The following is a 13,446-nucleotide window of genomic DNA, read 5'->3' on the forward strand; positions in this document are numbered from 1 at the left end:
CCCTCCACCACCCGACGTGGCCGCGGCATTGGCCGACGTCTGGAAGGTTCCGGCCTCTGCGGACACTGCCTTTTAATTCACTGCCTTTGAATTCACTGCCTTTGAATTCAGGCCGTGAAGAAGTCGTCGTCTTTCCCCACCCCCCCCCCCGCCCGGTGTGTGCAGCGAAACGTCGGACATCACGCCGAACCAAAAAAAAGAGCGGTACGACCCGAAAACCCATCAGAGACATGAACAGCAGCGGGCAATCGCGAAAACCTACTCGGGAGTGCGGCGACACGCACTTTAGGTCAATTTATGGAAAGCCAACTTTTACGGACGGGGTTGTGGCTCTGTCTTTGTGTGATCCGATAACCCCGCACCAAAGTAAATAGGCTCCTGATATGTCACTTCACCACCACCACTTCACCACCACCACCAATACCACCACCACAGAGACTGCGTAGCATTGTGTGCACAGTGCACTGTGTTGAAAGGAAGACACAAAAAAACAAACTTACACAAATAGCATACTCTTTGGTTCTATCGGTAAAGTCACGGAGGTATAAAATAAAATAAATCACGTTTCGGGCGCAACACAAGCGTTCGTCATCAGGTGGGAAAGCATGCCTCAGCAGCAGACCATGCTTTCCCACCTGATTATGGACGCTTGTGTTGCCCCCGAAACGTCGTGATTTGTTTTATTTTCTACCTACGTGACTTTACCGAAAGAACCAAAGAGTATGGATTCCTGCAGTCACGAAAGCTTCAAATCAAGATGACACAAATAGCCATTCTCTTGGGGTTACTTCTACGCTGACTGTGCATCCCGGGATGTTTTGTCTTTTCTTAAATTTGCAACTCCGGAAGCAAATTGCTGTTCCTGTATTTTTTGTGTCACGAATACGTTAAAGAAAACAATCTAGTTTGCGTGCCACGAGTAAACACTTCACTCAACTTTTGAACAACGCAAAATACTTTCCAACACGGGTTTGTCCTCAGAAGTACTTAGTTTGCGACATACATTTTAAGTTCAGCTGCATGGAGTCACATGGCACGTTACAGCTATAAAAAATATTTTTTATTTGACCAGGCCAGGCCCACTGAGCTATGTAGCTTTTTAACAGAAGCGACCTGGCCACTACAAATGATAGCTCAACGAAGTGGCTTATCATCATCACGTGGACATTTATAGCAGCAGCCAAATACTTTGAACGCGTGATCCTAAATGTGGAAGGAAAAACACCAGAGGACCCAGAGAACAAATCCATCGTGTGGGTTTTTCTCCGGATCTTCCGGTTTTTCCTTCCACGTTAAGAATCATCATCCACGCGTTTCGAGTATTTATTTTGGCTGCAATAAATTTCCACGTGAGAAGCCACTTCGTTGGGCTATCATGTGTGAAAGCCAGGTCGCGTCTGAAAAAGAGCTACATCGCAGCTCAGTGGGGCCCTTACCTGGTAAAATATAAATAGTTACAGTTTTAGTTGAGTCGGCGTTGTTGCGCTGTAGATACGCGGCAGCTCTCCAAAGTGTTTTCTGATCGCGCCGCACGCGCTGGTCGACGCGACGTCCGACGTTTTAGCCGGACCCAAGCGCACGACTCCATTTCCCGGACAATCGTCCGGCAAGGCGGGAGCGGGGAACGTTGACAATGATGACGACCCAACAACGCGGCGCTGAGCCGTGAATCTCCGCGGTGCTCTTCTTTGCTGGCGCCCTTCGAGGTGATCGCGATAGCCGGAGAGGCCGGTCGAGGGTGACTCTCTCGGGGTATCACCGGGGTCACGGTTAACGGGGGCGGCGCTCGAGGATTTGAACCCCGAGGGCTTGGAGCGCCGCGCTCTGAACTGCCTTTCGAGAATCGCCGGAAGGCGGCTCAGCGGCCCTCTCTGTTCCCCACAAATGTTAAGAGGCTTGGCAATGTCGTCCGCAAAATTCCCGCAGTGGTGACTTCCAATTATTATTATCGTCGTCGTTTTAATCATTCGCAAAGTTTCAAACTCGTGTCGGACAGCCCCAGGGAGTAACGCACAGCCCAGACACGCGATTTCAAGAAAAGAGCTGTTTGGGATGGGTTGTGTGTCAGCTCACTCACGAGTTTGGCCCGACGTAAAACAACCTTGTTTGGAATCGAACCGACCCATGTACATTTATTTTATTCCTTCGTGACTTCCTTACCTCTCTCTGTATGTTGCACTCCTATCGGTTTTTAGTTGTTTGGTATTCATAATCAACGTGTTAAATTGTTTGATATTGTCTGTTCTTGTTACATGCCGACCTGCCCCTACTGGACGTCTATAACAAAGAGCTTCATAGCTCGTCGGATTCCTCCTCTGCCAGTCTACATCAATATTCTGATTCTGATGTGAAGTCAAGGAAGCAATGGTTCCGCTTAGAAACATGCGCTGTACTGCATGTTTTTTTTATTTGCAGGCCACCTCCAGAAATAATAAAAATGTCCTTTTATTTACCCATGCGAGTGCCCACTGAAGTTAGCACGGTTGGCTACGTACGGTGCGAACAGAGTTCAATATACATACGAAGTATAATTATGATGATGCTAATAATACTAATGAAGTATCAGTGAGTTTCAAGGATGTTTGTAGGCGAGCCCTGCTTGGGATTTTGTGCCAATTCCTTTATATTTGAATTTCACATGTGAAGGACTGCAGCTTGTCCAGAGAAAGTATTATAATAATAATATACAAATTCAGGACGTACATATCAAGAACCCACTTGCTGCACAGCCATCTATTGGCCGCTGTGCAGTGCACGAAGTTAACTCAAAAAATCCTCGCTTTTTTTCTTGCAAAACGAGACGATCAGAGGTTTCTCGCCGTCGACCAAGCGATAAACCTGAATCTCGGTTGCTTGTTATCAGACGTTGCCTCTCCGCGGGCGACGCATGCGTAGCCAGCACACGCCGGGACTGAGAGCTGCGAGTGGCCGTGACGAAGGTACGATTCATTTTCGCATCATCCCCTCGAAGTGCAGTGCGCTTGGTCCATTCGTCACAATCACAATCGATGTCCCAAGACTCTGAATCCCGGCCCAGAAGCACCCCGTGCCTTGCTCCTAGCTCGGCCCAGAGCCCGCGGCTCACCCACGGTCGCTGGAGAATAACTCTCGCTGTGAGTGGTCCTCCAGCTGCTGCGAGTGAGGCATCTGAAAGGCACGGAGAGCCAGGGCTGGGTGAGCATGGGCTTTCTCAATATTATCTCTGGATTTTCAGATGTTTTTCTCTGCACGTTTTGCCCGGATATTTCATTCGCTCCACGTTTTAGCAGAACTTCTTCGTCAGCCCACATACTTTTTGATCACTCCCCATACGCTTTAAACCCCAACTGGCAAATGATCGCACTGAGAAAACGGAAATACTGTACAGCATTTCAAATGTTCTGCTGCCAATACAGCAGCGTCTGCTGACCCCCATTGCCCAACTCAAGAGCGTAGGTTGTTGCGACTAACCTTCCTACATAACATTGGCTTAGCACCTCCTGGGCTGAAATAATTCCAGCATAAAAGCTATGGCTACTGGCCATTGCCAGATTAATTTGCATTATCCAGCTGTTAACAAAAAAAATGTGCTTGAAGGGCACAAGTCCGTTCGGAAGCGCTGTTGATATAATATGTATTTATATTTCTGTCTGTGTTAGCCTCGTATCAACCTGTCACTCATGCAATATTCCCGATGTGACGGAGGCACTCCGAAACATTTTCGTGGTGTTTCGTCCTCCATTTGTAGCACAGGAGACAAAACCGCGGTGACCTGGCGCGGCGGTCTGCTACTTTGGCAGGTGCCGAGCTACGTGGCGGGCAGAGCGGCGGAGGCCAACGGAGCAGTGCATTCCGTTGTTGGACTGCACTTCTATGCTCCACGTCTTTGCTCGCCCCTCCCCCTGCCGCCTTCAAAACACAGCTCACTAACACAGCGTGGTGAAGTATGTTCGAAGAACCTCCTTCACGACACGAGGAAACCCCTCACACGGCAGAGGATTACCAACAGGATGAAAGAGGGACATTGCTTGAAAAGCTCCCGTCGTAAAATATACTAAAACCATGCCGTAGTCATGTGTAACATTACATCACCGGTTCAGGGTCCATTCTCGAAAATGGGCAGTGCCCCGTCCTCGTTTGGGCAGGGGGACACATCTCGCTTGACCCACCTTGAGCTAGAGTCTCTCAATCACCGTGGGCTGCGTTCATTCCGAGGACGCGGCCTGCGGGGCTGGAGCTGGGCAGGCCACCGGGACGGGGGCACTGCGGCCGCTTCTAGCGAGAGTCGTGACGCTTGGTGGCTGCGCGTCCACTCCGCTTCGCGGTTGTAGAATTCGGGGGCCAAACGGGAAGCGATGGCAGGGGGTACGGGTGGATGACCTCTCGACCTTCAAACTTTCTGTCCACTCTAAAACCTTTTCCGACGTTCTTTCACCACATTTTTAAGAGTGAACTCTTTCATGTTTGCACCACCCTGCAGCTTTCCCTTCCACACTCAGACGCCCTTGTCATTGGGAGGGCATGTTGAGATGTGGCTGTAGCGTTACATACGCAGCATTGTTTGTTATTATCACGCTCTGACCCCGTGCCTCTACTTGACATCTGGAAACAAATATCGGATTCCTGCAGCGTAAATAAATTGATTCGGATTCTTGAATCCATAGTTCACCGTCACAATTCGAAGTAAACAGAGCTCTCCATATTCGCCATAAACACCTCATTAAAAAAATGGAAATGTACATTAAAAAATACATCTCTTTACGTTTTTGGCAAGGGGCCTTCTGCAGAAACACTTCGCTCACAATCGGAAGTTTGCAAAATTAAAATCTCATCATCATCGCGGAGAAATGGCTCTCCACACCAAAAATAATTTTAAAAAGTCATCCCCAACTCCACGATTAGTCTCAGGATTTCTCAGTCAACACCACGTGTCACTGTGCCAGACGCAGCAGCTCGTGAGAACGACAGGGTGACGAGACTATGACCGTGGGTGATATTCGACATCACGACCCATCATCAATCTGGGATTAACAAAGCAAGTACCATTTTGTGGTACTTATTTAGATCGTCCGGCAAGCGAGAAAAAAAGAGAGAATGGCCCTCGTCACGGGAGCGTGGAATTTCCAGCGTGTCAAAAGAGATCCACTGCCCGGAACACTGATGGGCCTGTTTAAACACGTAGGCTTTCGCGACCAACATTATCCATGATCCATTTTTTTTTAATTGGCTGTCGGGTGGTGGCGGGTTTTAACGACACATTCAGATTTACGCGATTTAACCCCAAAAGAAGAAGAAACACATTTATCATGGTTATAAGAGCCTGTCGCCGTTGTATATTTCGGTTATAACCCGCGCTTAATTTCACACGGTTTCTGGCCCAGCTGGAGACCCGCAAATATCTCCACACCCGGCACATCACATCCAGTACCCAACTCGCTCCGAACCGTGGCTACGTAGCCACTCCAGCCGGTCGGCCACCTCGGACGCATTTAAATTAAGCACCTGTCATAAAGAGGGAGCTTGAAGGACAGAATGTGGTTGGCGATTTGTGCTTGTGCTCAGCTGAAAATGCTGACACTGAAATATCATTATGATTTGGATTGTATCGTACAGTGGGGTTAATATTGTCAGGCGACAGGAGAAGGTTGCCATATGGAAGTAAAAAAAAGCGTTCCGATAGCTGTCAACGCACACGGTTTACCCTGTTTTCTTGTACAGGGAAATGTAGTTTTCAGGTTCATATGGCGTACAGCCGTTTCAATACAGGCAAAATGTTTGTTTGCGTTTATCCCTTGTGATGGGACTTTGAAGGATGAACGTTGAGATTTATAAGGGCACGGGGTGACCAATAATGTCTGCATTGATCTGTAATAAGGTAGGGCACTGATAAGGGGTTGACAGGTTTGTGTTCCATTGGACAGGATATATGCTTTTGTCTGTTATAATGTGAAGTGTAAAATTGTCTTCCTGGATAATCTCATTCTTATGGACCTCAAAAAAAAACCTCCGGATTGAATTACGGTGACCCCGAGCCCGTGTGCAACGCGTCACCCCGCGTCACTCCACGTCACCCTGCATGACCCCGCGTGACCCTGCGTCACTCCGCATCACCCTGCGTCAACCTACGTCGTCCGTCCTGTTTGGTGGACCGCGAGCTAAGAGTTGGAAAATCCACGTTCCCATAGCAGAGGCGAGGTCCTTCCATTGAACGACCCCCCTGTCCACAAAATGTAACTCATCAGCTCATTTCGTGGCACACATCTTTCCAATGTTGGCATTGTAGCCCTGGTCGTGAGTCAACTCAAGATCATTACCGTCATCGAGATAATTCGCCTTCACGGGTGGATAAATTAAGCACCACTTTGTGGCGAAGGCAATATCTTGCGGGAGAACTCACTCCCGCCATAGGAATGTGGAAATTCCACCGGTGGCTCCAGGCTGTAAAACAGGAGATGAGCACCAATGCATCGACACTCAATTGGACAGGAAATAACTTACATCTGTTTTTGTTTTGTTTGGAAAGCCTCAAGTGATTAGTCACCAGATGCTGCCCCACTTGTAAACCCACGAGCGACCGGACGAAACTCAGCGATGGTTTTAAAACAAAACAAAATTAAACCATTTTTTATTTCACCAGGCAAGGACCGACTGAGCTTTGTAGCTCTCATTCAGAAGCGACCTGGCCACAAGTGATAGCTCGATGAAGCGGCTTGTCACGTGGACATTTACAGCAGCCAAATACTCTAAACGCGTGTTTTTTAAAATATTGAGGGAAAAACTGAAGGACCTGGAGAAAAATCCATGCGACCACGAGAAGAGAGAGAGGAACATGCAAACTTGAAATATACAGGCATAGTCAGGGTCGGGACCGAACCCACGACTTCCCGTACACCAGGAGAGGCGGTCAATATCTCGCCTCCGTCAGCGTCGGGACCGAACACACGACTTCCCGCACACCAGGCGAGGCAGTCAACATCTCGCCTCCGTCAGCGTCGGGACCGAACCCGTGACTTCCCCAACATCTCGCCGCCACCCCCGAGAGGCGCTCCCGTTCGCGGCCGAGGCGCCCGCCGCTCACACGTTGTTGGAGCCGCGCGCCTCGCAGCGGCCCCGCTGCCTGGCCGACGAGCCCAGCTGCCTGGCGAGCTGCTCCACGGCCGACCTGAGGCCCCCGGCGTGCGCCGCGTCACACAGGCCCGCGTCGCGCAGCTCGCGCTCGCTCAGGCGGCCGATCTTGCCGAGCGTGCCGTGCCCGGCGCGCCACAGGCCGCCGGCGACGACCGCGGGGAGCGCCAGCGAGCAGAGGCGCTCCGAGAGCCCCGCGGTTGTCGTCGCGGCGAACCCGCCGCCGCCGCCGTCCTCCAACGTCGCCGGCGGGACGAGGCACGGCCTCTGGGAATAGGCGGCACGAGGTGGGGGGGGGGGGGGAAGTGACGCGCCGGGGTTGTCGGTGCATTCGTGCGTTTGTATCAGCGGCTGTCGGTGGTTAGTTTTGGTATGGTGCCGTCCGCCCTCCCAATCGAGATCACGGGGTCCCTCCCCGGCCTCGATAGTGAGTTGGCCGTTGCACGACACAGGAGGCACTTTCCAATTTTGGCAAATTTGAAAATGTACCCGCGAATTAAAATCACCCTGGCACACGCTGGAAAAGAGGCATTGACATTATCGTCCAGCCGGCTCGTAACGTTTCGGCTACTCCACCACCCCTCCAGTGGAGGTTCTCCAAAATCCGGCGAAATGTTGGGATTGTGGTCTGGGGTATGGAGACTGAACGGATTAATTGATTTCAATTAATTTTCTCTACAATGCCTTTTTCTTGTTACGTGTATATTTTTACATCGTTATTTAAGTATTGATTTTTGTCTTTTATTTGTATTATCTGTATACGGAACTGGATAATTGGTGTGCAGCATTGTGGGATGCAATTGCATGAATGACGCTTTATAAAATGAAATTATTATTACCCTTTCTGCCGATTCCGTTCCGATGATGTACATGTACGTCAACTTCATCGTTACGTCTTTAGGTCAGGTCAGAAGACGCACCGAGGCTCCCACTTGGCCATGCGGGAGGGCGTGTGGCACAGATTGTCGTCAGCTATCGTGGAGTGCGGTTCGTGTCACTACGGTTTTCTGCAGCGAGTGCAATGTCTTTAAAAAACAACTTTCGCTATGTCCCTCTGAATAAAATGAACGGTGAGCCACTTTCTTTCCGAGATTCAGCGGTGAACCGAACACCCGCACCCTGCAACCTGCAGACGTCTAGGAATGGGAAAGGGTTCAATTGGGTACTTTACCCGTCTGTGAAACGCAGCAGCGCCTACCTGCCTTCGCGAGCGCCTGTCGCTGCAACATCGGCGGCAATGCCAAATGTACTCGCGCTTTGATCTGACGATTTGAAGGCATTAATGAATGGACGGACGGACGGATGGACGGGTGACCGAGTGAAGCACATACGCAGCCGTCGATGGAGCGCGGCGCTGGCCAGCGGCGGCGTTCGGGCTCGATGGGCGGCGGGCTCGGGCCGCTCGACTCCGGGCCGAGGGCGAGTGGAGGAGCGAGGGGCGACGCGGGAGAGGCAGACTCGGGGTTGACCCTTGGCTGAGACTCGGACGACGAAAGATCGAGGCCCTCGGACGAGAGGCCCAGGCTGATGGTGGCCACGGGGTGTTCACGGATTGGAGAAATGACGCTTGACACCCACTGCTCGCAGTGCAGATTTGGCGTCACTGATATCGGCGTTAGAATCTGGGGGAGGAGATCATTGCACAGAATCCTTATTTATCGTGGAGGAAATCCGATGAGCTATGAAGCTCTGATTCGCGGATGATATTCGCTTGAAGGGCGATTCAGTTTGAAGGGCAATCTTCGGATTTGGAATTCCCACCCATCGTCTCTTTTGCCATTACACAGCCCTGTGCAATGGAAGCGACGTGCGTACGGCTCTTCGGTCGTGTACTCTGCTCTCCAAACGTCACGCTCCATTGGATGTTGGCCAACGTCGCGCAGATTTGGCGAACATCCTGAAAACGTCTTGAGACTCAATAGAGGCTGTTCTGGGTAGACCAATTGACACTGCCACGTACCCACAGGAACCCTCATTATCCCCGCTTGAGAACCACTGCTCTAAACAGTCCCTGTAAGTGGGTGATAACTTGGCCTACTCTTCTACACACGTGGCCTGCCAATCATGTCGTGACTGAAGCCATCAATGTCGCTCGGTTCACAGAGGCGGTCACAGCATTGATTTAACAACTTGCATGGATAATGAACTCAAGGCTATGGAACCAAATCCTGCAAATTGTTTAGTGTTTGTGTGTGTGTTGAACTTCTTTCGCACCATACGTAGCCAACCGTGCTAATCGTAGGTGCCAGGGAAAGGACAACAACACTAAACACAAAAAGGAGTTCTGAAGAAATGAGTTTCCAACCTCGGTGATTTAAAAGTCCATAGCTCCCGGTGGCTTCCTAACATCGGAAGAGTGTTCCAGAAGCGCAAATGAAAGCGCCGCTATACGGTGAGCGTCTTTGTTGGATGGCCAGCCCAAAAGCCACTGCTGCTACTGCTGCTGCGAGGATGGCCAGAGTCTGCGCGATGGTTTATGCTCCTTGACAAGATCAACGAGGTACTGCGTTTCATTTGGGGCAAGCTCTTTTGTGTTTAAGGAGTTTCACTGCCTTACCCCAGGGACATCGTGTGGCCAACGTCCTGAGCGGTGGCACTCGGAATCAGAACATGTATTGACACTGGAGGAATCCTTTTTTCAGTCGGGGAGCACGCGGATAAGAGAACGTCACAACACTCACGGGGTCTGACAGCGGGACCTCCGACAGGTAGATCCGCTCGATGTCCAGCCCCGTCTGCAGCATCACGTCCATGGCGGACGACGGCGGCGCGCTGCGCGGAGTCACCAAATCTCGCGGCGCGCTCGCATCTCCGGCTGGAACCTTCACGCACGTGGGGTGGAGCGATGTCGCGGGAGTCAACGTTGGTAGCGGGCATGATGTGTGTGTGTGTGCGTATGTACGTACGTACGATGAACTTCTTTCGCACCGTACGTAGCCAACCGTGCAAATCGGAGGTGGGTGATCATCATTCGGCGCAATCAGTATCGGGTATTCGCGCCATTAAAACAGTTCAACTATTTTATTTCACCAGGTGAAGCCCCACTGAGCTATTAACGAAGTGGCTTATTACATGTGGGAATATATTGTCAGCAGCCAAAGACTCTAATGGCGTGATGTTGATACTAAATGTGGGAGGGTAAAACCGGAGTACCCAGAGGAAAATACGGAGAGAACGTGCAAACTCCGACTATGCAGCAGCAGCCGGCGTCAGGGTCGGGATCCAACCCACGACCTCCTGAATACCAGGCGAGGGAAACAACATCTCGCCACCGCGGCGCCCCGAATTCTCACAGGGCACCGCTTCACGCAGTCTTCTGTGAGTTTCACATCAGGGGGCGGTGTTTCTTTGCGTAATGCCAATTGAGTCGTGCGCTTTGCGACGTTTTCGAAAGGCACAAATCTGGTCCGTTGTCACCCCTGGAGTAATAACGCAGGGTGGCCTGCCGGCGTCAAAACCGCGAATTTGTGCGAGGAGTGGGGAACGTGCGACCGACACGCGGTGAGCAGAGGTCCTGTCACAGACCTGATGATGCTGCTCGTCATCTCAAGCGAAACATCAAAGAATGGTATTCTTAGGTATTTTCGGTAAAGTCACGTAGGTAAAACATCAAAATTAATAAAAAATAATAAAATAAAATAAAGATCACGACGTTTCGGAGGCAACACAAGTCTCCGTCATCAGGTGGGACAGTCACAGCCAGATCAGCTGCATCAAGTGAGGCAATGATTCAAGATGTAATCCCTTAAAAGCGAGTTGAGGGGGGAGGAGGGGGGGGGGGGCTCATCAGAATGTGGTAGCCAATGAATGGAAAGTATCGGGAGAGAGGGGCCAAAAAAGGGTGGGCGACGGCGTGGAAGCTATTGTGCGCAAGCGACACACTGCTGCCCACGGCAACGCATTGGACAGAGAGGGGGGAGGGGGGAGGTCTGATACACATGATAGAAAAGAAAAGAAAATGCGTATGTTTATTCCAATGCTGGCTGAACAATGAAGAGATTACTGTTAAACACTGGGGATGTTAACACTCGGTAAAGTAAAGTAAACTAGTGCCTGTCAGATAAGATGGTCCAAAAATGTGTAATTAAGTCTTTTTTGCGTGGTTAATAACATCTTTCCAATGATTACTCAGCTTCCACGCCGTCGCCCACCCTTTTTTGGCCCCTCTCTCCCGATACTTTCCATTCATTGGCTACCACATTCTGATGAGCCCCCCCCCCCCTCCTCCCCCCTCAACTCGCTTTTAAGGGATTACATCTTGAATCATTGCCTCACTTGATGCAGCTGATCTGGCTGTGACTGTCCCACCTGATGACGGAGACTTGTGTTGCCTCCGAAACGTCGTGATCTTTATTTTATTTTATTCTTTTTATTAATTTTGATGTTTTACCTACGTGACTTTACCGAAAACACCTAAGAATATGATTCCCTGCAGTCACGAAAGCTTCAAGTCTAGAATCAAAGAATGGTTTTGCTTCGCCCTCCTCATCCGACAACTTCATTCGATCGGCTTCGGCAGGTGGTGGCGAGTTATGGTCGAGAATTGGCTCTACACGACTACGTAACCCAAGAATATATAAAAACCCAATTGTGAATAATAACGTTAGTTGCGATGGCCTACTTACACTATAAAATATTTGTAATTATTCTTATTTAATCAACGCCTGGGCTTACAATTTCAGTCGATATTTTCTGGAATTGCTGCTAGGCCGGCTCGGAGTAGGGAATATCGGCGTAAGGCACTACCACTAGACTACAAGATATACTGAATCATATGAATGCTTATCCTATATTATTGTACGCTACATTCCTATAATCCTCTGTATGTAGGATTATATAGGACCACGGGGAGAGAGACACGCACACTCCACATATACAGCAGGTGTCAGGGTCTGTATCGAAACCAACGACCTCCTGTATACCAGGCGAGGTAGTTAGCATCTCCTAGCCATCGCGAGGATTGACCGAGGCGTACGCACTACTCGGCACGGCAGGCGTCTCGTGCGGTGCATTGTGCGTTGGGTGACCGGCGCTCGACGGCCAAGCGGCCGCCACTCAGCCTCGCGCCGTCTCTCCGTGCCGTCTGCGTGGGCGCTGCTTGCTCTCGACTCTCACCTCTCTCTCTCTCTGCATACTCGTGTGAGCGTTTAACATAATTATTCAATTGGAAATTATAACTGTATTGTATTTTAGTTTACTGCGTTAGGCGTTAATCAGTTTAACACGTCGGCTTTCGCGACCAATATTATTTATAACACAGGTTTTTTGGGTTAGATTGCGTAAATATTTATGCGTTCTAACCCAAAAAACCTGTATTATGGATAGGTGTTTATCGCTTACATGGTCCCCGTAAAGTTGTTACGATCGAGTTGTAAAAGTGTATCTGGGTGGGGGCAGCAGAGGTTTTGGAACAAATCTTTTGACAGTGACGATGGGATCGCTGTAACTGACTCCTCTTCACTCCCTCTGGAGCATAAGGCCGCAACAAGCCCACGCCATGCCGGGCGGTCTTTAGCAGCTTTCTCTGCTTCACCCCAAGACAGGCCCATGGTCTTTAGTTGGTTTTGAATGGTGCGGTTCACTGTAAGATATTTCGTTTTGTTCACCCCCCCCCCCCCCCTTTTTGTTGTTGTTAAGAGCGCATCTACCGCATTAAGTGAAAAAAATAAAACCTCTTTAGCAAACCTCGTGAGTCGGCTCGACGCAGTCGTCCGGCCAGAGTTCAGCAGACGCCGAATCTTCTCGCGCTGGGCCCGTTTCCGTCGCACCCTGACCTTCCCGGCCTTCCACATCAATGGAGACCAGCCGCCGGTCGAGACCTCGGACGTCCTCGGCGTAGCGTTTGGGACGATCTTCACCTCGCGATGGATCGCTCGCACGGCCGTCCTCCGTGGGCCCGGACTCGTGGGGGTCACACTCCTGCCGCCGGGGCCGGGCCTCTAAGCGCTGCATCGGCTTTGGCATCACCGGCAGAGCGATCACGGCGGCCCACGTCGCACTCCGTCGGCAACAGTTCGAGGGGGAATTTATTCTGCAGCACTTCGCCCGGAGGCCGTTCTCTCAGCCAGTCGTTTCCTTCGACTTCCAAGAGGTCGTTGCCACCTGTGTGGTCTTTGGGACGATCTCGGAGCTCGTCGTTGGCCGGGCCGAGGTCACGGGACCTCGAATCCCCTTGTTCCTTCTTGCCAAAGTCCGCTCTCGCTTCGGGGCCGAGGGACGACTCGCCGTCGGTGCCGCCGCGACACTTAAAACTGTCGAAGGACTTCATAGGCTCGGGCGGGTCGTATTCACTGCTGGTGATGTTCAAGAAGGACGTGTGCACTTCAATGTCTGCCCTCTTCG

The 13,446-nt window shown here is 50.8% G+C and overlaps 1 protein-coding gene across 2 annotated transcripts; it reads right to left on the reverse strand.

The window, feature by feature from the left end:
• Positions 1-157: 157 nt before the first annotated feature.
• On the reverse strand, positions 158-13,187 carry LOC133351167 (uncharacterized). Of its 2 annotated transcripts, XM_061566167.1 has the most exons (4): positions 12,790-13,187; positions 9,786-9,926; positions 8,436-8,726; positions 158-7,371 (listed from the first exon to the last, which is right to left on the reverse strand). In XM_061566167.1, the coding sequence occupies exons 1-4, from the start codon at positions 13,066-13,068 to the stop codon at positions 7,054-7,056; spliced, it is 1,029 nt and encodes a 342-aa protein (XP_061422151.1). In that variant the 5' UTR covers positions 13,069-13,187; the 3' UTR covers positions 158-7,053. The 2 variants fall into 2 exon arrangements, with proteins under 2 accessions (XP_061422151.1, XP_061422161.1); XM_061566177.1 differs by lacking the exon at positions 8,436-8,726.
• Between the last annotated feature and the right edge of the window lie 259 nt (positions 13,188-13,446).

The sequence above is a fragment of the Lethenteron reissneri genome, chromosome 5 (genome assembly GCF_015708825.2).
Source record: "Lethenteron reissneri isolate LAM-NWPU_2019-01 chromosome 5, ASM1570882v1, whole genome shotgun sequence".
Lineage (NCBI taxonomy): Eukaryota > Metazoa > Chordata > Hyperoartia > Petromyzontiformes > Petromyzontidae > Lethenteron > Lethenteron reissneri.